This window comes from Balaenoptera musculus, chromosome 20 (genome assembly GCF_009873245.2).
Source record: "Balaenoptera musculus isolate JJ_BM4_2016_0621 chromosome 20, mBalMus1.pri.v3, whole genome shotgun sequence".
NCBI lineage: Eukaryota > Metazoa > Chordata > Mammalia > Artiodactyla > Balaenopteridae > Balaenoptera > Balaenoptera musculus.
The window spans coordinates 45,571,694-45,595,235 of NC_045804.1; the positions used below are offsets into that span (position 1 = coordinate 45,571,694).

The 23,542-nt window shown below is 56.7% G+C and overlaps 1 protein-coding gene across 4 annotated transcripts in view; it reads left to right on the forward strand.

Moving 5' to 3' along the window:
- Positions 1-23,542, forward strand: part of ABR (ABR activator of RhoGEF and GTPase) — a 181,663-nt gene that overhangs the window by 139,979 nt on the left and 18,142 nt on the right. For 3 of the 4 annotated variants that reach the window (XM_036836209.1, XM_036836210.1, XM_036836211.1), the window contains one exon: positions 254-385. In XM_036836209.1, the coding sequence (XP_036692104.1) occupies positions 254-385 (132 nt within the window). Of the gene's footprint in view, positions 1-253; positions 386-16,645; positions 17,147-23,542 lie in introns of those variants that run through there. The other variant, XM_036836212.1, reaches the window with a different exon arrangement.

The window sequence follows — 23,542 nt, forward strand, 5'->3', positions numbered from 1 at the left end:
CCTCCCTGCTCACCTGGCTCTGATCTCGGGTTTGTATCTAGACACGGCGTTACAGCTCAAGCCCTAACCTCCACTTCCTCAGTGATTTGGAGGCCTCTGGAGCTCCAGAGAATGAGGACGCTGCTCCAGGCCTCATGACGTGGTCCTCACAGGCCCGCCTCACCCCCTCTCACCCTTGCAAAGGTGGGGTGAGAAGCCACTGGGAAGCCAGGTCAGCCTTGGAGGTTCAGGACCCTGTCCCATCTTTCCCCAGGAGTTCGAGATTGAGCTGGAGGGGTCTCAGTCCCTGAGGATCCTGTGCTACGAGAAGTGCTATGACAAGACCAAGGTCAACAAGGACAACAACGAGATCGTGGACAAGATCATGGGCAAAGGGCAGATCCAGGTGAGAGGCAGGCACAGCCAGGGCACCAAGGCAAGGCTCGGGGAGCTGTGAGGAGGTGGTGCCAGTGGGGAAGGCGTCCTTCTCCTCCACCTTCTTGGTCAGGGTGATTGGCCTTTTGTGACTTGGGTTCAAAGCTGTTCTGAGAAACGTTTCCCGAGGTGGTTATTCTCCCCTGCTGGAGATGGTGTCTTATTCCAGCCCCAGAAGCCCACATGTGCCTGGTTCCTTGGGCTTCCACATCTGGTGCCAGTGGATCATCCACACTCCTGCAGGACGGGCTACAAGGATGACAGCTACCTTTGTTTTCACATCCCATCTTTAGCCTACTAGTGGCTTTTTCCAGGAACACTGTGTTAAGAAGGATTCTGAGGCTGTATCCATGAGAGCTGTGTTGGATTAGCCCTGTGTGCCGTGGGAGGAGTGAGACCCCAAGCATTTGCCACGGGACTGGAAGGGCTTAGGATCCAACTGAGTTGCTGGGGGCTGGTCTCTGACCTGTTGCTAGGGTTGCTGGGCTTTACTCACCTGTGCCAGGAGTTCATTGGCTTAGGGTGGGTCCTGTGGCACGAGCAGGGGCAGATCCTGAGTCAAGGTAAGAGTATATATGCCTCCGCTACGTTTTTCGGTGCCTTACAAACGTACAGAGGGAAAAGGGCTTTGTCTGCAGCCTGTGTCTTTGGAAATTCTGCCAGTTTTGAAGACGGCTGCTATTCACTTACCTGTCGAGGGGATGCAGGCTTGGAGGGGTGACCTTCAGTGTGGAGCTATCCACTCTCCATCTGGCACCTTGTATGGCCTCGTGCTTTTGACACAAGGAGCCTGCTTTGGGTGTGGATTCTCTGACCGTGCAATCAAAGGAAATGGTAACTGACACCCTGCCGTTGAGCCGTGGGCCTTGGGTACTCTAGGTTTCTTTTTTTTAAAATTAATTAATTATTTTTTAAAGACGTCTTTATTGGAGTATAATTGCTTCACAATGGTGTGTTAGTTTCTGCTTTATAACAAAGTGAATCAGCTGTACATATACATATAGGCTTCTTAACAGTTGCCCCAGGTGTGATCTGGGTGCGGGGAGTAGAATGATGCTTTTTCGCAGGAAGCATTTGTTCTCTGATGCGCTGTTGAGGCTGCAGAGTTTGGTACCTGACTCTTGGCTGGGTGTCCTTGGTGGCAGTGTCCCCTTGGGGACTTGCGTGCCCCCCCCCCGCCCCGACCCCATCTCAGGCTCCTGTGTGTGAACAAGGGAGATGGCACCATTCAGTGGGGGCCCAGCCATCTGCCTCATGTCACCCCATGTTCCTGAGCACATCCCTTCTTAATGCTGGGGACCTGCACCTCGCTCTTCAGCACTGTCGCCAGGGAGATAGTGCTGCCAGGCAACCACGAGCCGGTCCTTCATTATTTAGGAAATGGGAGCTGATGAGAGTGAGCTCTAGATTCAGTCCCGGGAAGCTACTTCCTGCAGGGATGAGGACCGGGAGGCCCATCTCCACATCCCTGGGCCGGCCCGTCCAGCCTCAGGAGATACCCAGCCAAGAAGCATGACCGGTGGCCACGCCCCCGGGTCATTTAGTGGCTGCAGAATGGAAGAGTTTAAAAGCGTGTCCTGGGCAGCCAGCTCAGTAAGCACCGTGGGCGCCAAACCCCCAGACCCCGGATTCCAGGGCTCGAAGGCATTGTCCCCACCTGGACTTGCAGCCCTGTTGCTTCCCTCCTTCGCACTGCTGTCAGCTGCACGGGCCCCAGGGGAAACACACCATAAATCATTACATCTTGGAGACAGGAGCAGATGGAGGCGGTGGGGGAAGGGGAGGAAGCCAGGTTATGTTTGGCAAAGCAGAAAGCACAGTCTGGTAAGGAAAATGTTTCTGTGTTTAAGCTTCGAGGAATGTTAAATGCCTGGGAGTTGATATTAAAAGAAACACAAACCTTCCTGCTGCCAGCTGACCTGGGCCTGTGAGCCTCCAGTTCAGAGACAGCATCCTCTGGAGGGCTGTGAAGTTTCCCAGCCCTCAACTCCCCAAAGCCCAGGCCTTGTCCTCAGATGTGGAGCTGTCTTGCCCTCCTTCCTGTGGATCAGAGGGCGGGCTGTCCCCACCAGGGGTGTGCCATGCCTTGTAAAGTCCTCTCACCCTGGGACTACCCTCGGAGCCACCCAGGATGACCGGGCTGGGTTGGAGAGACTGCACTGAACCCCACAGAGCCACAGAACCGTCTGTTCCCACAGCCCACTCCCACCTCCCCTCCCACCTCGTGTCCAAGGAAGGGAATTGGCACCAGCCTCTGGCACTCGGTTCTGCTCCCCTTCAGCAGGCGCCGAGGATGGAGCTAAAGGTGGCCTCACAGTAGGGGCCAAGTCCTTGGGGATGTTCAGGTGGCCTGAAAGAAAGGCAGGGGCAGAAGGCCCACTCCTGTCGCTCCCACTTCTTCCTAAGCCTGTCCTCCCTCAGCTCATCTAGAGAACAGCGAGTGATCCCGCCTCCTAAGCTCCAGGCATTTGCTCCAAAATGAGTCTCCCTCTCTGGGTTGGCCTCATGTGGCAATGGGGGCAGGGACCCTGGAGCGGCAGGCTGGGGGTGAGGAAGGGGCAGCATTTAGTGACAGACAAATGGCAGCGCTAATCACCAACATGTGTGTCCAGCACTTGTGCTCTTGGAGGCCCGTTCCCAAATGTTCTCATGTGATCCTTGCAACAGCTCTGTGGGAAAAGGATGGTCGTATCCACCCCATTTTATAGATGAGGACACTGAGGCCCTGGTGCCTCCGCTGACGGTGTGCAGGGAAGGCGCTGCTCTCTCCTCTGTGCTGTGTCTCCACGGCCCAGGCCTTCATCAGGGAATCCCTCAGCCTGGGTGGGTGAAGGGCAGTGCATGGCTAGTGGCCTGGAGAAGGAGCTGGGGTGATTTCCCAGCCCTGCATCCCTCTTTATCCTTTGTCTGGAGTTCTCTTACCTCCCGGCAGGGGACGTTTCTGCCTGGTGTACCTGGAAGGAAGCAGAATGAGTGTGCGTGGAAAAGAGTCAGGGGAGGGGGGCTTCCTCTGCTTCTGCAGTGTGCCCGTCACGGACTGGCTGCTCTGAGGTGCAGGGGCCTGGCCTCAAGGAATCTACTGCCAGACTGGAAAGGCAAGAGTATCGATATATGCCACGCCACTAGGGAACAAGGCAAGATGCCAATAACGATGCTGGAGATGGTGGTGGTGCTGCGGCTGTTGATGGTGGGGGTGGGGTGGGGGGTGGTCACATCAGAGAGCTTTCCGTGAGCCCGCGCTGGGCTAACGCTCACAGCTGTTACCCCGGGGATCTTCACAGTACCCTACGGGGTAGGAAAGTTATCACAGTTTTTTTTTTTTTTAATTTTTATTTTATTTATTTATGGCTGTGTTGGGTCTTCGTTTCTGTGCGAGGCCTTTCTCTAGTTGCGGCAAGCGGGGGCCACTCTTCATCGCGGTGCACGGGCCTCTCACTGTCGCGGCCTCTCTTGTTGCAGAGCACAGGCTCCAGACGCGCAGGCTCAGTAGTTGTGGCTCACGGGCCTAGTTGCTCCGCGGCATGTGGGATCCTCCCAGACCAGGGCTCGAACCCGTGTCCCCTGCATTGGCAGGCAGACTCTCAACCACTGCACCACCAGGGAAGCCCGTTTTCACAGTTTTAAAGATGAGAAAGCTGAGGCACGAAAGGGTTAAGGAACCTGCCCAAGGCCAGGCAGCCAGGGGGTAGGAGAGCCCGGAGTCTCCAGAGCCCCTGCCTTGCCCTCTCCAGGGCAAGCCTCCCACTGTTCCCTGCATAATAAGATGGAAACTTGTGCTGCAGGAATTCAAACAAGGAGGGATCCTTGTGGGCTAGAGTTAGGGAGGCTTCCAGGAGGAGGTGGAGTGAGGGATTTGAGAGCACTGGGTTTTTTAAATTCCAAAAGCAGTGTTTATATTAGAAAGAGAATTGCAATAATAATAATGAGACTTGAAACATAATCACTAACCATCCCTACTCCCACTCCTCTGAAACAGCCATCTTATTTTGTGCCTTTTCCCTACCTCAGGTATACAGATTTTTATATGGTTTTAATGATGGTGCGTATTTTGTCTTATTTTTCTATTTTCAAGTAGCATTACCATAAACCCCCTTTTTTCTAGGTCTGAATGTAGTCTTTATAATTACCTCTTTTGTTACATTGTCAGAAGTACTTTATAAAAATCATTTACATAATGGCCAGCGCATTAATTGCCGTTTTAAGGCTCTGTTATTCTAGCAAGGTGGGCAGGCTCTGGATCAGCAGAAAGCAGTGGGGTGGGCATTCTGGGGGAAGGGCCCACGTGGCCCAGAGCAGGGAGGGAGGCAGGAATGCACAGGGAGTGTCCCAGGAAATTAAGGGGCCGGCCTGCCCTGAGCTGGAGGGGTTGTGAGCAGTGCAAGTAAGAGGGAGGTTGAAGGAATGAATGAAAGAAGAGGGATCGGTAGGGTTATAGCCAGAAGGAATCCTGGAGGGCATTTCATCCAATCCTGTTTTGAGGGGAGAAGGAAACTGAGACCAGAAAGGGTGAGTGACGTAGCCACAGTCACACAGCTCATTAGGGGTTGAGCAAAGGCTCCAGATTCGGGATCTTGATCCCAGTTTGGTGGTGCTTGGTCAGCTGCTGGGCAAATGAGTGAACGGGGCAGGGGGAGACCTGGATGTCAGCCTGTGACTCTTAGGGGTCAGCCCTTTGTCACTGCAAATTTAGTAGAAGATCCCACCAGCTTGGTGCATTTCTGAGCCCTCCCTTCCCTCCCCAGACCTCCAGCTTCTCCATCCAGGCCACCCCCCCACTGTCTGCTTCCTCCTTGCTGGCCCGCCCCTGCCCAGCCCAGGAACCCCTCAGCCAGGAGGCCCCCCCTTCCTCTGCCTTGGCTCCCTGGCCCTAGGAGACTCCTGTATGTTCATCCCCGTCTATGTCCAACCATGCTGCTCCGGGCTCCAGATGTGCTGTCCCCAACTGGGACCTACTCACTGGCTGATTAGCATATTCCCAGGATCCAGCCCTTGTTGACTGGCTGGGCCAGAGGGGAGAGTTCTCCCTGAGGACTTCACAGCTCAGTTCCTGCCACTGACTTCAGACTAGAGAGGGGTCTGAGACCTAGGATCCCCTTCTTGCCCCTGCTCCCCCGCTTCCCAGCTCAGCCACAAGCCTGGGGACGGGCCCCCAACCTTCGGCCCTGTTCCCCCTGGTGGGAGGCAGCTACACTTTCCTATGAGCCTGCTGGGGGGGGGGTGTCCCCTGGGGCATAGGAGAGCTCAAGACCCTGGGGTGAACTGGGGCAGGGTTCCAGGCCAAGAAGGAAGTTCTAGCTGTCCTAATGCCTGGAGTGGTAACTCCCCCTCACTCCCTCCACGCCATCCCCCCATTGCAACATTTAGGCCCGTTGGGAGCCTCGCCCTCTGTCCTCTTCCCATCTGGAGCCTGGAGCCAGTGTCTGAAGGGGAAAGGAGGGTGATTTCTTTGATATTCTTGACCTGGCCATTTGGAAGCTTGTGAGAGGTCAGAGCTATTAGAAATGACACTCAGAAGTAGGTCATGAAGGCCAGTCTCCTGCCTTCAGGACTTGGGTGTGTTCTCAGAGCCCAGATTGGTACATCTGACAATATCTAGACCTTATTTTTTTGTTCAACTGTGGTAAAGTATATATACCATGAAATTTACCATTTTCATAATTTTTAGGTTTACAATTCAGAGGCATTAATTAAGTACATTCACATTGTTGTGCAACCGTCACCACCATCCATCTCCAGAACTTTTCATCTTCCCAAACGGAACCTCCATACCCATTAAACAGTAACTTTCCATTCCTCCTCCCCCAGCCCCTGGCAACCAGCATTCTACTTTCTATGAATTTGACGATTTCTGGGTACCTCGTGTAAATGGAATCCTGCAATACTTATCCTTTTGTGATTAGCTTACTTCACTTAGCACAATGTGTTTAAGGTTCATCTATGTTGTATGGCAGCGTGTGTCAGAATTTCCTTCCTTTTTAAGGCTGCATAACATTATATGTATAGATCACATTTTGTTTATCCATTCATCCATCAATGGACATTTGGGTTGTTTCCGCCTTAGACTTTCTTACTTTTAAGTGAGGAGAAGAGCATGGGCTCTGAGGATGGAGATTTCTTAGCCTCCATCCCTCCAGACCCAGGGTTACCACACCCCCTCCCCCACCGCTGGTTGCTCATCTCTCTCCAGCTGTAACAGAGATCAGGCCCCCAAATCCCCAGGACACAACTGGTCACCATTAGCCTCTTCTTAAGATTTTATTTTATTTAGTTATTTATTTTATTTAGTTATTTTTGGCTGAGTTGGGTCTTTGTTGCTGCGCGCGGGCTTTCTCTAGTTGTGGCGAGCGGGGGCTACTCTTCGTTGCGGTGCGCGGGCTTCTCTTCGCAGTGGCTTCTCTTGTTGCGGAGCACGGGCTCTACACACGCGGGCTTCAGTAGCTGTGGCTCATGGGCTCCAGAGCACAGGCTCAGTAGTTGTAGCACACAGGCTTAGTTGTTCCACGGCATGTGGGATCTTCCCAGACCAGGGCTCGAACCTGTGTCCCCTGCAATGGCGGGTGGATTCTTAACCACTGCGCCACCAGGGAAGCCCTAGCCTTTTTTTTTTAATCAATATTTTGTTATTGAAGTATAGTTGATTTACAATGTTGTGTTAATTTCTGCCATACAGCAAATTGATTCAGTTATACATATATACACATTCTTTTTTTTTTTTTAAAGGTTTTTTTTGTTTGTTTGTTTTTTAAATTTATTTATTTATTTATTTATTTATGGCTGTGTTGGGTTTTCGTTTCTGTGCGCGGACTTTCTCTAGTTGTGGCAAGGGGGGGCTACTCTTCATTGCGGTGCGCGGGCCTCTCTGTGTCCTGGCTTCTCTTGTTGCGGAGCACAGGCTCTAGACGCGCAGGCTCAGTAGCTGTGCCTCATGGGCTTAGTTGCTCCGCGGCATGTGGGATCTTCCCAGACCAGGGCTCAAACCCGTGTCCCCTGCATTGGCAGGCAGATTCTTAACCACTGCGCCACCAGGGAAGCCCTACACATTCTTTTTTTAATATTCTTTTCCATTGTGGTTTATCATAGGATATTGAGTATAGTTCTCTGTGCTATACAGTAGGACCTTGTTGTTCATCCATTCTACATGTAAAAGCTTATTACATCTGTCACCATTAGCCTCTTCTAGTTGAAGAAAACAGCTGACCCCCGCTGGCTTTCTCTCCCCCGGGTTAGGCATCCCTGTCTCCTTGGCCCTCCTTTCCTAACTTGTTTGTCCTCCCCTCAGTCAGTGGTTTAGATAGATTGAGTGTGGAGTGCAGTTACCCTGACAGTGTAGGAAGAACACTGGGCTGAGGGTGGGAAAATGCATCCAGGTCCCTTGATCTTTGGAGGCCTCAGTTTCTTGATCTATTAAATGGGGGCAATTATCCCCACTCTGCCTCTATCACAGGCTTGTTGTGAGGCTCAAAGGATGGAATGTCCCTGAAAGAGCTGGTCAGTGCATATCCACGCTTTCACTAGTTTATTCCCGCATTTCTGTTTGTTGAACTCCCTCTAAGTGGCAGGCACTGTGTGGTGGATGCAAAGAATGAACAGGACCTCTGTAGTGAACAGAACAGAGGAGAATTGCGATCGTTCAGTCAGCGTTGAAGGGGCTTTGAGGCCAGACAGATCTGGGCTTCAGTCTAGCTTTCTCCATTCATTAGTTGGGTGAACAGGTTACTTTACCTCTCTGAGCCTCAGTTTCCTCATCTGTAAAATGGGCTGTAAAGAGAACAGAAGGGGAAAGTCCGTGAGGCCCTTGGCACAGGACCTGGCACAAGGCCTGTCCTTGTCTAGTGATGACAGCCCTTTGCCCAAGCTGGCAGGTCCAGGTCCACTGTCCTCCGCCTTCCTGCAGGGATTCTGGGTGTAGCTTGTCAAGCAAACCCCCTTCCCAAAGGCTATCACCTGCAAGTGGCCCCTGTGTTTGGGCCTTAGGTTGGCTGAGGCTACATCTGTTTTCTTATGCTGTTGGAGTCAGACCAGCTTTGATGAACCGACCTTGGAGTGGGCAGGAGGTCAAGGTTGGGGCCTCACCACCTGCCAGCCTGAGGTTTCCTGCTGTGCCCCCACCTACCCCCGGGCTGAGCAGCTCTGGGTTCGTCCCCCTCAGAGCCATGTTCAGCTCGGTGTGGTGTGGTCTGGCCCAGAGCGAGTGATGAGCTGGGAACAAGGGGTCATTGTCAGCGGGGACTACTTCTGGTTTCAATTACTCTGCAGGGCATGAGGGAATTCGGAGTGAGCGCAGGTCAGGAGGCCGCTAGGGCAGGAGTTGAGGGCTTCCCCACCCCACGTCCCTCCCTCTGGCCCCCGAGGTGTCTGTTGTCCCCATTTGACTCTGCCCAAGGGTCAAGCATCCCAGCTTTACTGCCCTGGAGCTGGGCTCTGGGGCGTTGGCCTGGTTGACCCAGAACCCCTTCCACTCTGGTTCCTCACAGCTGGTACCAGGAGTGCCTGGGTCCCTCCCTGGGTGGAACAACAGGGGACATTACCAGGTGTCCTTAACACCTTCTCCCATGCATCCTTCAGGCCACACCAACCACAGCCAGGCCCTGTCCCCTGAGAGTGGCCAGTTTTGACTCGGATGCGGGGGAAGGGCAGCTGTGAGAAAACCTTGCCTGCAGGGAGGCAGCTAGGCGGCTCCCCGCCCTGGGACTCCGCAGTGGCCGTGCAGGGTGTGGCTTTCCAGCCTCTCCCCTGGAAGATGGACCCCTCCCCTGCCTTCAGCCTGGGCTGGGTGTGCACGTCCAGGGGAAGCGTCTGCCTCGGAGTCCGTGTTTTATATCCATGCTGCCTGCTGCTCTCAGCAGGTCCATGGGAGGCTCTTCCCTTCGCTGCCGTCATCACCACTGTGCCAGCCCAGAGGCACACGGGGAGGGACGGGGGCACCGGGACTGTTCCTCTCCCTGCCTCTGACACCACCTCCTCCCAGGGCCCAGGTGACTAGAGCTCTTTCAGACCCGTTCTCTGTCCGGTGCCTCACCTGCTGTCCCTCTTCAAGGCAGGTCTGGACGGCTCGGTTGTACTTGGAGAGCAGAGTGGGCAGCGGGATGCGGGAGAGCCAGGGGCAGGATCCTGCGAGAGGGCCCGCCCTGCTGTGCAAAGGCCTTCCCAAACCTCTCTCTTCCGGCCCCCGCTCAGCCGCCTCCGTCTCCCGGGTGTTCCTGATCTGGGGAGCCTGGGCTCTGCCCAGGGGGTTCCGGAGACAGGAAGCATTGGGCAGGAAACAGACAGAGGCGTGGGTCTCCTCTGCCTCCTGCCCTGCGTGGGAATGCCCCCTTAGCAGGCAGGTGTGGTGCCCGCTCCCCCGGCTCACCTGGAAGAGGTGAGAGGCAGCAGAGAAGCTGATCTGGAGAGGACCTTGGGAACTGATTCCTTCAGGCCCTGAGAACAATCCCGCCTCTCCACAGACCGAAAAAGGGTGCTCTCCCAGCTCTGGGCCCGGGGGCTCCTAGACTCAGAAGCAGAAGACCCAGGTTTGATCGCAGCTCCACCATCTAATAGCGAGGCGACCTCTCTGGGGGCTCCCTCTCAGACCTGTGCAAGGAGCAGATGAGTCCTTGGAGGCAGCAGTACCTGCCTTACTGCACGCTCCCAGAAACCGCTCACCTCCCTGCCGGCGGAGGCTGCCACTTCAGCCTCCTGGGATGGTCCTGCCTTTGATTTTATTCAAAACCTTTGAGAAAAGGACTTAGTAGGGGAATTGCCAGGGACTCCCTGAGTGAGGGCTGAGGCTGTACGTGAATGCTGATCGGGGGCGCCTTATGTGGCTCTCCCTCACTGTGGGCACTGCGCAGCCCAGCCTGGCCGTGGCACGAGCCGTGGGGGCAGTGGTGGCTCTTGGTGAGGGCCCAACCCCCAGGTGCCACCCACTCCCCATGGGCTGGCACAGGGAAAGCGAGGCATAGCCTGCTCACACCCTTGGAGGCAAGAGCTGAGCTGCACTGGCTTCAGGCCGGAGGTGACCCAGAAAAACACCACCAGACTGACTCCATGAGATAAGTGTTATCCTATTGTAAGGCCACCGAAGGGAGCCCACACCAGCAAAGCAGAGGCCCAGAGTTTTCCCAAAGCAGAGAGAAAAGTAGAGACAAAACATGAGCTTCAGATCCAGGACTCTGACCCAAAAGTTTCCTTAAAAAGCCCCTAATCTCCCGACTTCCACATCTACCCACCCTGGAGGGGAGCGAGGGCCAACGGCCGTGGTAGAGGAATAGCAGTTCTCATGGGAACTGTCCTCCTTTAAGCCTCTGTCCTTAAAGGAGGACCAGAGGCTTCAGAGTCTGCGGGGCTTGGGGATTACTGGGGCGACCCGAGGTGCCCCCAAGGCAGGGAGTGGTGGACAAAGGCAGTGTGAGTGGATAGGGTCCTGGAACCCCACTTCAGCCAGGGGCCTCTGCTCCCTGCTTCTGCCGTTAGCTGATTGGGGGCAGGGAGACTTTGGCATAAGGTTTCATTTAGAAAGAAAGCGGGGCATATCCTCTGCTTAAAAAAAATTCACTGCTGACCACTTGTCTGGTCCAAGATCCTGTTTGACAGGTGTGGAAGCTAAGCCCAGAGAGGGGGAGCGGCTGCCACAGTGACGAGGCAGGACTCACACCCCGGTTCCGTGGCTCCCAGGAGCTTTCTTCTGTTCATTTGGAGCTCAGAGTTGGGTGGAAAACAGTTGCTTAATATTAGCAAAAGAGAAAAAAAGCATGGAGGCTCAGCGGACCCTGACCTACTCTCAAACCCCCCTGCCTGAGGCTGTTGTGTTTTCGGTCTGCGGCCTGGGAGGACCCCTGGAGTGCTCTGGCCCCTGGCTGTGCTGGGAGACCCCGGCCATACTGCCTCTGTCCTGGGAGCAGGCAAGCGGCCAAGGGGGTCTGGGTGTCAATCTGGCTGTGAGTTACATCCATGAGTTGTGTGGGAAGGAATGGATGGATGTGTGGTGGGTGTGCTCTACCCACTCTGTCCCTGGTGGGTTTTGTTTTAGGTATACAAGATGTTCCCAAAGGCTCAAGTGGATTTTCCACCCTTTTTCCATGACCAAATATGCTGTGAGAATTACTAGGAGTTGCCAGGGCCCATTAGGACATTCGGACAGCCCTGAAGCCGGCAAGCTCTGTGGCTGTCTCAGCCTCTCCTAGAGCCACCAAGCACCCTCGAGACACCAGCCTGGGGTGGCCAGGCAGAGTGGAGGGTGAGGCTGTGTGCAGAACAGCCCGTGCTTTGCACTGTCCTGTGACTCGGCCAGGCCTTGGGAGACGGGAGGGTCATGGTACACCTTGAGGTTGGGCTGCGGAGCAGCTACCTTTGAATCCTGGCTGCCCCCTGTCCCAACATCCTGGAAGCCGCTCCCCATCCCCCTCTCAGGCGGCCATCTAAAGCTACCAGGAACCACTAATCTACAGAGTTGAGGCTCCAGACCTTAGAGACCTGCAACCCCACGCACAGCTGTTAGCAGGCAGGGCCCAGACCCCGGAGTCCTGGCCTGGATGCCTGAAAGAGCCCCCAGTTGCTGGCACTTATCTCCTTGGACGGTGGGTCAGTGGTGGGGTGGCTAGGGCTCGGTCTGGAGTTTCACAGCTCCAAGTGGGCTGTGACCCGTTCAGGGTCCGTCCCACCTGGCATGTGGTGGGTATCTATTCAGTGATGAATGAATGGGTAAATGAGTGAAAACGTAGCTTCTAGGCTCAGCTCTGCCATTGGCGACTCAGTGACTCTGAGCAAAGTGTTCCTGTCCCCAGGCCTAATGCAGGCCTGGAACATAGCAGATGCTCAAAAAGTGTGGATGGAAAAACATAAACAGGTCTCACTTTCTCATTCTCTGAAGATCTCTGCCCTTTCGATCCACAGTTTGGGTTAGGGTCGGTACAGAACAAGGTGAAAACACACGTTAGGAACGCAGGGACCCCAGGGCCATTCATCTTAAAGGGACTCTCCCGCCCCCCTTTCTCACAGTTTCCCTGCAATGTGCCACCCTCCCTGCCAACTCATACCCCCTCTGCGTGGGCCCCGGGCTCCCGTGCACTGCCCGCCCTGCTGGTTCTCTCTCGGGCTGGACTCCGGTGCCTGTCTCTGGGCAGGAACCACCATGGGCTTCCTTTCTGCAGCCCTCCCAGCCTCACACACCAGCTGCTCTCCACCCACACCCTGCCTCCCAGCTCTGCTCCTGCGGGGCCTGTCCAGCTGCTCCCCTGGGGCTGAAGGGAGCGCACCTGGCTGACCCCGGGCCACACCCCTGCCGGTCCTCGTCCTCAGCGCCATCCCAGGCTCCTCTCCAGCTCTAGCTCCTGCACCCAGCCTCTCTGGGTGGCCCTTTGGGGCTCTCCCCTCCCCCTCACTCCCAGGCTGTCTTCGCTGGGGTGCCTGTGGCCTTGGTCTAACTGGCTGCTCAGAAACCCCCTTTCCTGCCTTCAAGTCACTTGGCTGGAGGATAGGGACAGGGAATCGGGGTTCCAGTCTGGGCTGAAGGGAGGATGAAAGTCGTTCCAGTGGGGAAAAGGAGGTCACTCCGGAGAAGTAGCAGCAGCGTCCCAAGGTTCTGAGAAAGAAACTTCCTCCTCGTGTTCACAGGCTGGAGGATTTGCCTGGAAGCTGTCCCCATCCCCAGCTGTCACCAAGGCAGCACTGGTGGCAGTCCCTGCCTCTCCTGCCCACACAGCTCAGGCTGCATATATTCCCTGTTGACCTTTTTTTTCTTCAGTGATGCCTCTGCTGATCACTTTAGCCTGATTCTGCCTCAGTCATAGCTGTGCTGGGTGGCCGGTCCCAGCCACCCCAGGTATACACCCCTCCCTCGGTGTAACCCAGGGTCCTGCCCCGCACCTCCCTGGGGATGGCCCCTCTCATTCCTTTGGCAGAGAGCCTGGGGAGGGGGTGAGGGAGGATGGGACAGTCTACTAGGAATGTTTTTAATTCCAAAGGCAGCGACATCTGTTCATGTGGGCCTTCCCACCCAGGCTCTGTTTATCCAGACAGGGGGCCCTTGCTCATCCTCAGAGGCCGGTTCTGCCAGGACGGACAGAGGGGAAAGGGGTGCCGTCACTTCCAGGGTGGCCGGCACAGCCTGAGCCTAGCCCACCCAGTGAAGCTGAGGAAGGGTCTGTGGTGGGCTGGAGGGACCAGAACTCAGACGGCTGCTTTTGAGGAACTCGCTAGGAACATTTGTCTTGCCCAACCCCCCTACTGCAGCCTGCTCCTAGACCATTGCTTCCAGGAAGCAGTGAGCCAGGCTTGGGGAAGAGAAGGCAAGTCTGTGCTGTCCCTAGAGAGAACCCCCAGCCCACAGGGAGGAAGGAAAGATGAGCATCTCAAGGGAAGAGCCTCCCAACAGCTATCCATCTGCTAAGGCGCTTATGTCACCATGGAGACCAGTTGGCCATCTTTCATCCAATCAGAGCTTGCTTTACCCAGACAATTGTTGAGCCTGGGGTTCCTAAGACAGGCAAGTATAAAGCTTTGGGAAGAGGATCTGCACTGCCCCCCTTCTCCCACACACCTGGCGGGGGACGCACCTTACTCAACATCCCCCAAACTGCATCCTGTGGCATGTGACCCAGATAGAGGACAGAGAACCTTAGAAAGCCAGTGAGGGGCCAGTTTTGAAGTTAACAGTTGGCAGTGCCCAGCACGGACCATGTGTCTGCAGCAGGTGAACGTGGTCAGCAATTATAACGGCACCTTACCGGCCAGTTACACAACCAGCACTTGCCCATTAGCTGAGGGATGCAGAGCAAAGCCAGGGAGGGTTACCTTTTTCTCTTCTGGCCCATGCCAACCCCTCCTCCAGGAAGCCTTCCCTGATTCTCTCTGACTAGAATTTTCCTCTCCTTTCTCTCAGCTTTCGTGGCACTTGATCTGTGCTGTTCTTGCAGCATAAGACTGGGTTTCTTGAGGGCAAAAACAATGCTTTGTCCATCTGGGTGTGACGTGTGGTAGGTGCATGATTGGTAAATGCCAAATGCATGAATGCCTTTCTGCCTCCTGTTAAGAGGTGTTTAAGCCTTTGTCTCCTCTCCTCTCTTGGGTTGTCAGCTTTGTCAAGCACAGCCTTTTGATTCATCTTTGTGATTCCCCAGCCCCTATCCAGGGTTGGGCACATAGCCAGGCCCTCAGTCAGTACCTCTTGAATGAAATCACTGGGATGAAGAGGTGAAGACCACAGGAATGGGTGAAGCCTTGGAGGAGGTGGGTTTTGTGCAGCTGGTGGGGGCAGCTGCTGGCCCCTCATGGGGCTGGAGGGAGATTCTCTTCAGAGGTGGCCCCCAGGTGCCCTGGGAGAGCAGGTCAGGGGTGGGTCAAGAAGGGTGGCTCAGGCCCCAGCTGGGCAGGGGACACAGGCATGTCCCTGCCTTGGTGGGTCTCTTCCCCTCCCACTCAAGGCTTGCTGGGAAAACGGTTGTGGCTCTGCCCCGCTTAGCTGCACTGGCTTTGGGCAACTTTAGCTCAGGTAGGAGGAGGCTCTGTGTGGCCTTGGCAGCCCAGCCTTGTCTGCACGGTGCAGAAGCAGATGTGGAGCATGGAGCCCTAGAAGAGATGGGGCTGGCCCAGCCACCTTGCAGGGACCACCAGAGTCCAGCAGAGTTCCAGGACTCCACGTCCACCTCCAGGCAGAAGGCAGCACAGGACCAGACCTGTGGGATATGACAGTGGTGAGGGCCTAGCCAGACCTCTGTTCGTGGCCTGGCCCAGGCTGGTCTGGGCAAGTGGCTTCGCTTCTCTGTACCCTTAGTTTCCTCAAATGGAAAAATGGGGATGTGAGGACATACTTCCTAAGGTTGGGGGAGCAGTGAGTGAGGTTCTCCACGTGGAGGGTTAGCGTGGTGCCCGTCGCATAGTAAGCATAGTAAGCATAGTAAGCTCGGTGAAGGGCGTCTCTTGTCGCGATCAAGTCTTGGCTCCCTCTGTGGGGAAGCCACCCCTTTCTGCAAAAGCACCACGGGCTCTGATGATAAACCCCAAGACGTGTGTGCTGGTTGACATTCAGCAGGTGCATTCCAGATGCCAGGGGCTGCTTCTGGGCCCCGACCCACCTGTCCTGGTGGCCTGACCCAGCTCTTTTCCCCGAATCCAGAGAACCAGCCACACTTCGGTGGTTGTGAGCGCCAGGGCCTTTGGAGGAGACCTGTCACTAGCCAGCTGCAGTTCCGTGACCTCAGGTGAGAGCTTCATCTCCCTGAGCCCCAGTCCTCACAACTCTAAACAATACCACCAACGGCACAGAAGTCGTGAGGCTTCAATGCCAGCAGATATTTGAACGCCCTTTGCGTGGGACCCGGCTCACGGTTGGCGCTGCGAAAATACTGGTTTCCTTCCTCCCCCGTGCCAAGCTCTACAGGGTGTGACGCCTGGACGCCTCTGGGTTGTGTGGACCCTAATCATCTGGGGTTCAGGCCTTTCTCTGTTCTCCAAACACCGGACACTGACTTGTTACCTTGTGAAGTGAACATTCATCAACTTGAGAGTCAAGAACAAGTTCTTAGTTCTCTATCCCAAGGCACCCAGCACAGAGTGACTTATTGCCGTTTTGTCAGTGGACGTCCTCTGCCCCCAGCAGCACAGCCCTTTTTTTGGCTTTTCTGGTGAAGGGCACCAGCGATGGTTAGAAGTGGCCCATGAGAGGAGCACCTCTTGCTGGGCATCTGTAACCCGTGTCGTCCTTGGATTTTTTTGCTCATGTCCCCAGAGAAGGTCCATAGTAGCTGATTCCCTCTGGGGCTGCTAAAGCCCAGGAGATTGCCCAGCTAGGGATCTTCTTTATTCTCTACACAAAAGTCCACGCGGGTCGGGCCCTGTCACTGAGTTGGCATTGAGGGAGGCATCTGGGGCAGGAGTAGAACCCCAGGGCAGTCCTGGTCCTCTGCCCGGGACAAGGGCAGCTGTTGATGGCTCCTGGCCCTGAGCCCTGGCCTCTGCAGACCCCCTCTGGCTTCCCCCAGCCTCCCGCAGACACCCCAGCCACAAAGGCGCCGCCTGGTGGGGAAGGGGTTAACCAGGGCTCTAGAGGGGAAGAGACCGGCTGGTTGAGCTGCTCGTCAAACTTACTTTAGTAGGGGTTGGAGGGAGGGCCGAAGGGTGGGTGAGGAGGAGGCCCAGCCTGCCAAGAGTTAAAACCGGGAGGTTGGGTGTTTTGGAGGGGGCAGCCTCCCGCGCCTCTTTTGAGTCACTTCCTCCGCTGGGGGGGGGGCTGGGGGCGGGGGCTCCCCGGCAGCCTCGGGCGCTGCGCCGCGCGCTCTGGGCTGGCCTCCCGCTAGCCTGGCCGGGACCAGCGAGCCGGTGCTGCTCCCGCGGTGTCTCCGGGGAGGGAGGACGCAGAGGGAGGAGAAAGCGGAGCCCCGCACCGTGCGCTTCCCTGCCCGGCTCGAGTAACAGTCCCGGCGGCTCAGTCCCGGCGGCTCGGCTGAGGCTGCGCCCGCTCCCAGCCTCCCTCCAGCGGCTCCGGAGCCCCGGCGGCCCGCGCCTCCCCGCCTCCCTGCCTCCCCGTCCCCGGAGCTGAGCTGGCCCCGCAGGCAGGCTCGCCGTCGGGCCGGGCTTTGCCGCTGCCGCCGGCATGACCGACGTCCTGCCTCAGCCCGACTGCAGCTTGAAGGCGGTGTGCGAGCCCCTGGAGCGCTGCTGCCTGGACCCGCTGGAGGAGCCGGGGAGCAAGCGGCCCCCCAACACCGGCGCGCGGCTCTGGGGCCGCGTGCGCAGCAAGCTCCTCCGCCAAAAGGTGCCCGAGGGGCTCGAGCGGGTCGGCGGGGGTGGACGAGAGGGACTGAGGCGGGCGGGGGGCCTGCTGGGGTTCTGGGCAGCCCCTTTTCGGAGCTCACTGCGCCTCCTACCTGACGGAGGGACCCTGGGACAGAGGCTGGGGTAAGCTGTGGGTTGGCTGTAAGTGGCCTTAACGTGATGATTAACGCTCTTGCTACCCCAGCCTCCGAGCCCTGCTCTCTCTGCCTCTGTCCCTGTCTCAGGAAGAGGGGGTCTGTCTCCCGTGCGAGAGGACTGCCTGGCTCCTTTCTGCGCCTCTGCGGGTGGAAATATGAACAGATGGGGCGAGGGGCTCTTGGGTCTCAGTTTCCCCTACAGCGCCCAGCCCAGCCCCGCCCCCCTGCGTCCAGTGGCCGCCCCTTCTGCTGAGGGGCACCGGCGGAAGCACCTCAGTACCACCGCCGTGTGAGGTTTCTTTGGGGTTGTGGGGAGCTGGCGGTGCTGCCGAGTCTGGGGGCTATAGGCTGCCTCTTCAGGGACCACCCAGAGGCCTGCTGGCCCAGTGCCAGTCAGGCACCAGGCAACTCAGTCAGTGTGCCAGGGGTTTCCTGACCCAGCAGGCAGCTCAGACCAAGCTGAGCCAGGGCAGACTGCCCATCGTGCCTGCCGCCCCAGACCTGGGCGGGGATGAAAATCTGAGATAGAAGCTGACTGTCCTGCAGCTGGGCAGGCTGCCGCAGGGCTGGCTTTGGGCCCTGGCATTGGGCGTCTGAGGAAGAGCCAGACCATCGCCTAGCACACAGTAAGCGCTTGATAACTGTAGACCAAATTAACCACCTAAGCAAATGTCGCAGGGTGCCTGTCCCGGCTGGCCAGGGCCATGCCTGTCCTTCCAGGTAGTGATAACAGAGGCTTGGCTAGTCTGTGTTGCTGGTGGGGATTTACAAGCCCTCCTGTGGGGGTCCGAGGGGGGTCCCTCTGCGCAGGTCCTCACTGCCAGCCAGCATAGAGGCTCCTGGCACCTGCAAGAGGATGTGATCTTGGGCCCGTTGGCTCCTTATCTACTTTCATCCTCTTCCAACGGGGCATACGTGACCTCCCAGAGGGAACATCAGTCCTGGAAAGTGCTGGGCAGAGCAGCAACTTGAGCTGTCCTGCATTGGCCCCTGTGTCACCTTCAGCCTCTCTAGGGACGAGGCTAGCAGAGCCCTGCTGGCCTCAGCTGCTACCAGAGCCCTTCTGTGCTGAGGCAGCTGTCCGTGCCCGGCAGCCCGGAGCCGTCCCCTGCCTGTACCCCCTTCCCAGCCCCTGCTGAGGCCAGCAGACACCAGCCCAAAGCTCATTGTCCATTTCCAGACCTAGAGGTTGGTAAGAAAGTGACCCAGCAGGTTCCTGGCCCAGTCCCAGCTAAACAGAGTCCTTCCGGTTTACCTGCCCCTTTGCCGGGGTTGGGGGGTGGCAGGTAGGGGGCAGTTTTTAAACCTTGAAACTCCAGACTTTCAGTTCTTTCCCTGGGCATTAGTGACTACCAAAACCAAGAAGCCGCTTCAGGAATCCTTTAGCCAGCTTCACCTCTGGTGGTATCTGACAGTTCTGTGTCTGATGGTGCCCTCTGGGCAAGGGTGGCAGGCCAGCCAGGCTCTGGGCTGCTGAGCTGATTGGCATCAATGCAACTGCAGGGTGGCTCTGGCGCTGGGATGCTCTTGTGCGGCAGGTGATTCAGTCCCCTAGCTCCTGCTGTGTGACAAAGTATGTTGGCGTCGCAGACACAAGGGTCTGTACCGTGGGTGACAGAGGGACATTCATTCACCCTGCTGTGCCTGCCTTGCTGTGCCCGGGGTTGGTGGGTGAGCAGGCAGGCTTGTGGAGCCAGACCCGCTGCCCATCTCCCTTCTTTTCCCAGCTGCATTACCCTATTTTTTTCAGTGCAGCAGGCTCACTGCCAGACGAGGGGGCTGGGATCGGGCAGCAGCTTAGGTGGGTGGGGGAAGGGTGCCAGGTACTGCCCAGCCCGACGGGAGGGGTCACCTCATTAACTCCTCATTTAACTTTGCCACAAGGATGCGATGCTGTGGATGCCTGAGACACCTGTGGCCCTCCTGCTGCCACTTAACTAAAGATTCATGAAGCCTGGAGGGGGATGTATGTGAGTCATCTGGGGACCCCGTGCTGGGGCTGAAGAATCTGTTTGAATGGAGAAAGCCCGGTGTTAGCTTGTGGAGCCTCTGGCCCCAGGAGTCTGTGCTTGCTGGAAGAGGGGCGGTAGGGACCACTCGCAGACTGTCCTTTGGGTCCTCAGTGTGGGGCTCTGTTTGCCGTTGTGCTTGTCCCCGAGGAGAGTCCTGCGGCTGAAGCCTCACTCCAGACTCTTGACTTGGCAGTTGGCTTGTTGTGCAAGCACTGAGCAGAGGAGACACGTGGCATTGGAGTTTGTGGGTTCTGCCAGTGCTCTCAGCGTTTAGCTTCACATTTCTGCTTTCCTTTTCCTTTTTTTTTTTTTTTTTTTGGCTTTAAATCACCCTCAAGGAGACCAGGCTCAGTGCCTGGTCTTCCTCCCATCCTGCCTGTTTCTAGATCCTTAGGTTGCACTTGGGAGGGAGAAGGACTGAACGAGGAATCCCATCCCTATCCCACAAAGTGTCCAAAGGTTTTAATGGGGTCACCTGTGGGAGCCAGAGAGGCTAGGAGTGCCCCAGGGAAGCAGCGGCCAGGCCAGAAGTTTTTGTCTCGGGCAGCGGGGGTGGGGAGGGGCAGGAATCCATGCCCCTACTGTTGCCCTGCAGCCAGGGTGAAGACGTCCAGACCCAGACCAGGCCAGATACTGGCTGGAGGTGGGGACTCAGGCTGAACTGGCAGGGTCCAGGGGAGCGGGGGAGAGTTGAGGATGGTTCCTGATGACCTTGCCTCTGCTTCGAGGGGTTGCCACATGGGTCTGGGAATTCCCCGCCACCAAAGAGCGTCTCTCAGGAAGCCAGAGGCCAGCAAGGTGAATTGAGATGTTTCCTGCTGAGCTCCAGGACGAGTCCACCTGCTCTGAGGTGGGGTTTGCTCCCCTCTACTTCTGGGGAAGGTCAGAGGTGCAACCCGAAGAAAGACAGGATGGGGAGCCCTCTTTGGACCACTAGTCTGGGAACCTAGGGTTCAGGAGGGTCCCTTTCTTTGTCATCTTGCTTGCAACTGCAGGACAGCTCCAGACCCCTCCCAGAGTCTGTAATATAACCTGACAGTTTCCTAACAGGTAGCATCAGGTATGCAAACCATGTGCATGTCCCCAGGGCTCAGTCAGCCATTCACTGGCTGTTCCAGGCATTGAGGGTAGAAGGGTGCTGGGGTATAGAGAGATGTCTTGGGCTCATTTACTTTTACTTCATCATCTGGCTCTGGGCATCAAGAAAGATCTTGAAACCTTATTAGACACCAATAGACACCTCTCCTGCCCCGGCTGCCCACCTCTCTGCCCTACCCCCTTTCTCCCACCCTGCCCCCCTCCACCTTATTTGCCGGAGGGAAGGGAACTGCATCCTGTCTTCACCATTCACATGCCCATTCACACCCCTATAGCGATCCTTCAGCTGTCGGAAGCGGACAGTAGTGCCTCTCCGCGGGGCTGGAGACCCCTGCGGCCAGCCCATTTCCTCCCTGGCCTCTGTGTGGGCCAGGGTTGTGACCAGGCCGGCTGGCTGGGGACTTGGAAGGGGGAGTAGTGAGACCTCCCTCCATCCCTGCAGCCAGCATACATACTCCCTAGAGGGAGAGGATCTTACTCCTGGAGCCACACGGGTGGCCTCCTGACCCCCCCTGCTCCCACTTCTCCACTGAGCTGGCTCCCAAGAGGCCTGTTTGATTCCACAGAGCAGGAGTCCTCAACTCTGAGAATCTGATGACAGTTATGGAGCTCCATCCAGACCCAGAGCCACGCACATGCACAAACTGTATGCTGTTTCAGAGAGGGTCACGGATCCCCAGGTAGGAACCCGTGCTCTGAGTGCACTGGGCAAGCTGCTGTTTCTTGGCGCCGGGGGAGGTTAGAAGGGGCACCGGCCCTCTCCAGCATCTCTGTGGTCCACAGGTGGCTTGGCCAGGCAGCCATGCTGGGCTTGGTGGCCCAGCTTTTGGATGGCCTTGGACCGGGGAGAGCTGGGCCTGCCAGTGCGACCCAAGCCCAGTGGCGCAGGACTGTCCAGAGGCCGTGAAGGCCCAGGAGGGCAGACATTTTGGAAAGAGCCCAGAAACTTCTGCAGGTGCCGGTGTGGGGGAGTTACCAGGCACTGGTCAGGGCGCCCAAGTCTGGAAAGGCCCAGCCCTCTGCTGAGTGGCCTTGCTGGATGCCCAGATTGTCAGGAGCTGGTCCGCAGGTGCTATTTTGGCTTCCTTTTCCCCATCAAATCGTGCTGAGAGTTGGAAGGGTGTTCGTGTTCTGACAGCTCCCTTGCACCCAAAGGAACACACATCCCCGTGCCTGGAACTTGCCTGCCCAATCCCCGGGAGAAAGCCAGAGTCAGTCCTGGATCCCAGTGAGCCTTAGACTAAGGCCCCATTGTCCTTGGTCCCCCCCCAGGTGGGCCTAGAGAGGTGGGAAGTGACCGTGGGAGCTGCCGGTGGGAGTCTGCTGCAGAGAGGCTGGGAGAGCCCTGTAGCCCCATGGTGATTTCACCAATTCTGCTTTGGTTGAGAGAGAGTGGAACTCATGCCTGAGCCAGAAGCTGGAACCATCTCTCTCCTGGACAGTGACCCCAGCCAGGGTGGGTGCCTCAGATGGGCACAGCCAGAGCAGCGACAGCCACAGATCCCCTTCCCATCAGACACCTGAATGCCCCCTCTGTGCTCTGCCCTCCTCCTTGGAGCGGCCCCCCTCCTCTCAGGCTGGTGTAGCCTAGGAGGCCAGAGAAGGAAGGGCACCGGGCTGGTAGGAGTCAAGAGGCCTCGTTTTTCTAATCCTGAGTCTGCGGTCTTAACTTGCTGTGTGACCTTGGGCAGATCGCTTCACCTCTCTGGTTCTCTGGCATCAGTATAATGAAGGAGCTGAACAGGATGATCTCCTAGATCCAGTTCATATGATGATTTTGGCCACGTCTCAAGATTCCTACGCCTAAGCCTTAAACTCTCAACATGCTGGGAAAGTCTGGGTGGAAGAGGTCACAGGGCTGCCCCTGGGCCACGGCCAGCCATTCACTGAGCACGGGAGGAGAGAGGCGAGCAGGAATGTGGGGCTTCTCGACCCCTGTCCCGAGCAAAGGGCATTGCCTTCTCCAGCCTGCATAGCCCAATTTGTTCATTTGGTCTCTGAATATTGATGGAGCATCTTCATGTGCTGAGCACTCCAGAGGCAGCCCAGGCAGAGGCCTTGCTCTCAGGGAACTTGCTGTCCACAGGAGAGTCAGGCAATAAATGAGATCATTTTATGCTGCACAAGTACCTCGAGGAAGATAAAATTGGGGAGCAGATTAGATAATAAAGCAGAGGGGAGAGGCCTTGCTTGAAGAGATAATTTTGAACTAAGATTTAAATGACAAAAAGGATTCTTGAAAGATCCGGGGACAATGCCTTCCAGGCAGAGGTGAAAACCCTGCAGCCTGGGGGGACCATGGTGTGTTCAGAGGCAGACGGAGGCTGTGTGGAGCATCGGAAGTGACCTTGGCCAGAGGGGGCAGCAGCCTTGCAGGCCTTGACAAGGAGGTGGGCTTCTAATCTGAGTGCAGCGGGAAGCCACTGGCGAGTTTAAGCCCAGTTTTAGTGACGCTGACATGTTTTGATCGGGTGCTGAGTACCAGGCATCATTCTTAGCTCATGATGTGAGTTAGGTGATAACCCACGGGGTGCTGTTAGGCTCGGAGAGTGACACGATGAGGTCCCACTGAGTGGCTTAGTGCAGGAAGTGCTTTTAGCCATCATGCCCCCCTGCCAAGGAGGAGGCCCAGGGCCCACTCGGGTGTGCGGCTGTTTCTTGGTTGTCTGGGTGGTCATGGGGCCCCACTGGGGTCAAGGCTGCGTGCCCTGGATGGGGAGCTTCCGGGGGTGTAGAACCCAGCCTCGCAAGCTGTGCACAGAAATGGGCCTGCACGTGGGGCCTGGGAAGAGTCCACCACGAGGCCCCTCAGAGCGGGTACAGGCGGTGGGCTTGCCGAGCCTCATTCTCACCAGCAGGCTCTGTGCCCAGACAGCGTTCCTGGCCTGGGCAGGGAGGATGAAGTCAGCTTCAGAGAAGGACTTTCATAATTCTCACCAAACCACTCTAAGTCTGGAGGGAGGCCGCTGAGCCCATGGCAGTCCTAAAGGCCCTTGGCCTTTCTTTCCGTGGCAGCAGCATGAGACTTCCCGGTCATACCTCGGGGAGCCTCTCGCTTGGGACTTTGACCTCTAAGGTGGCCCCTTCCCTTTGGGGACAGGGCTGCTGGGGGCTGCCCCTGTGTTGCTT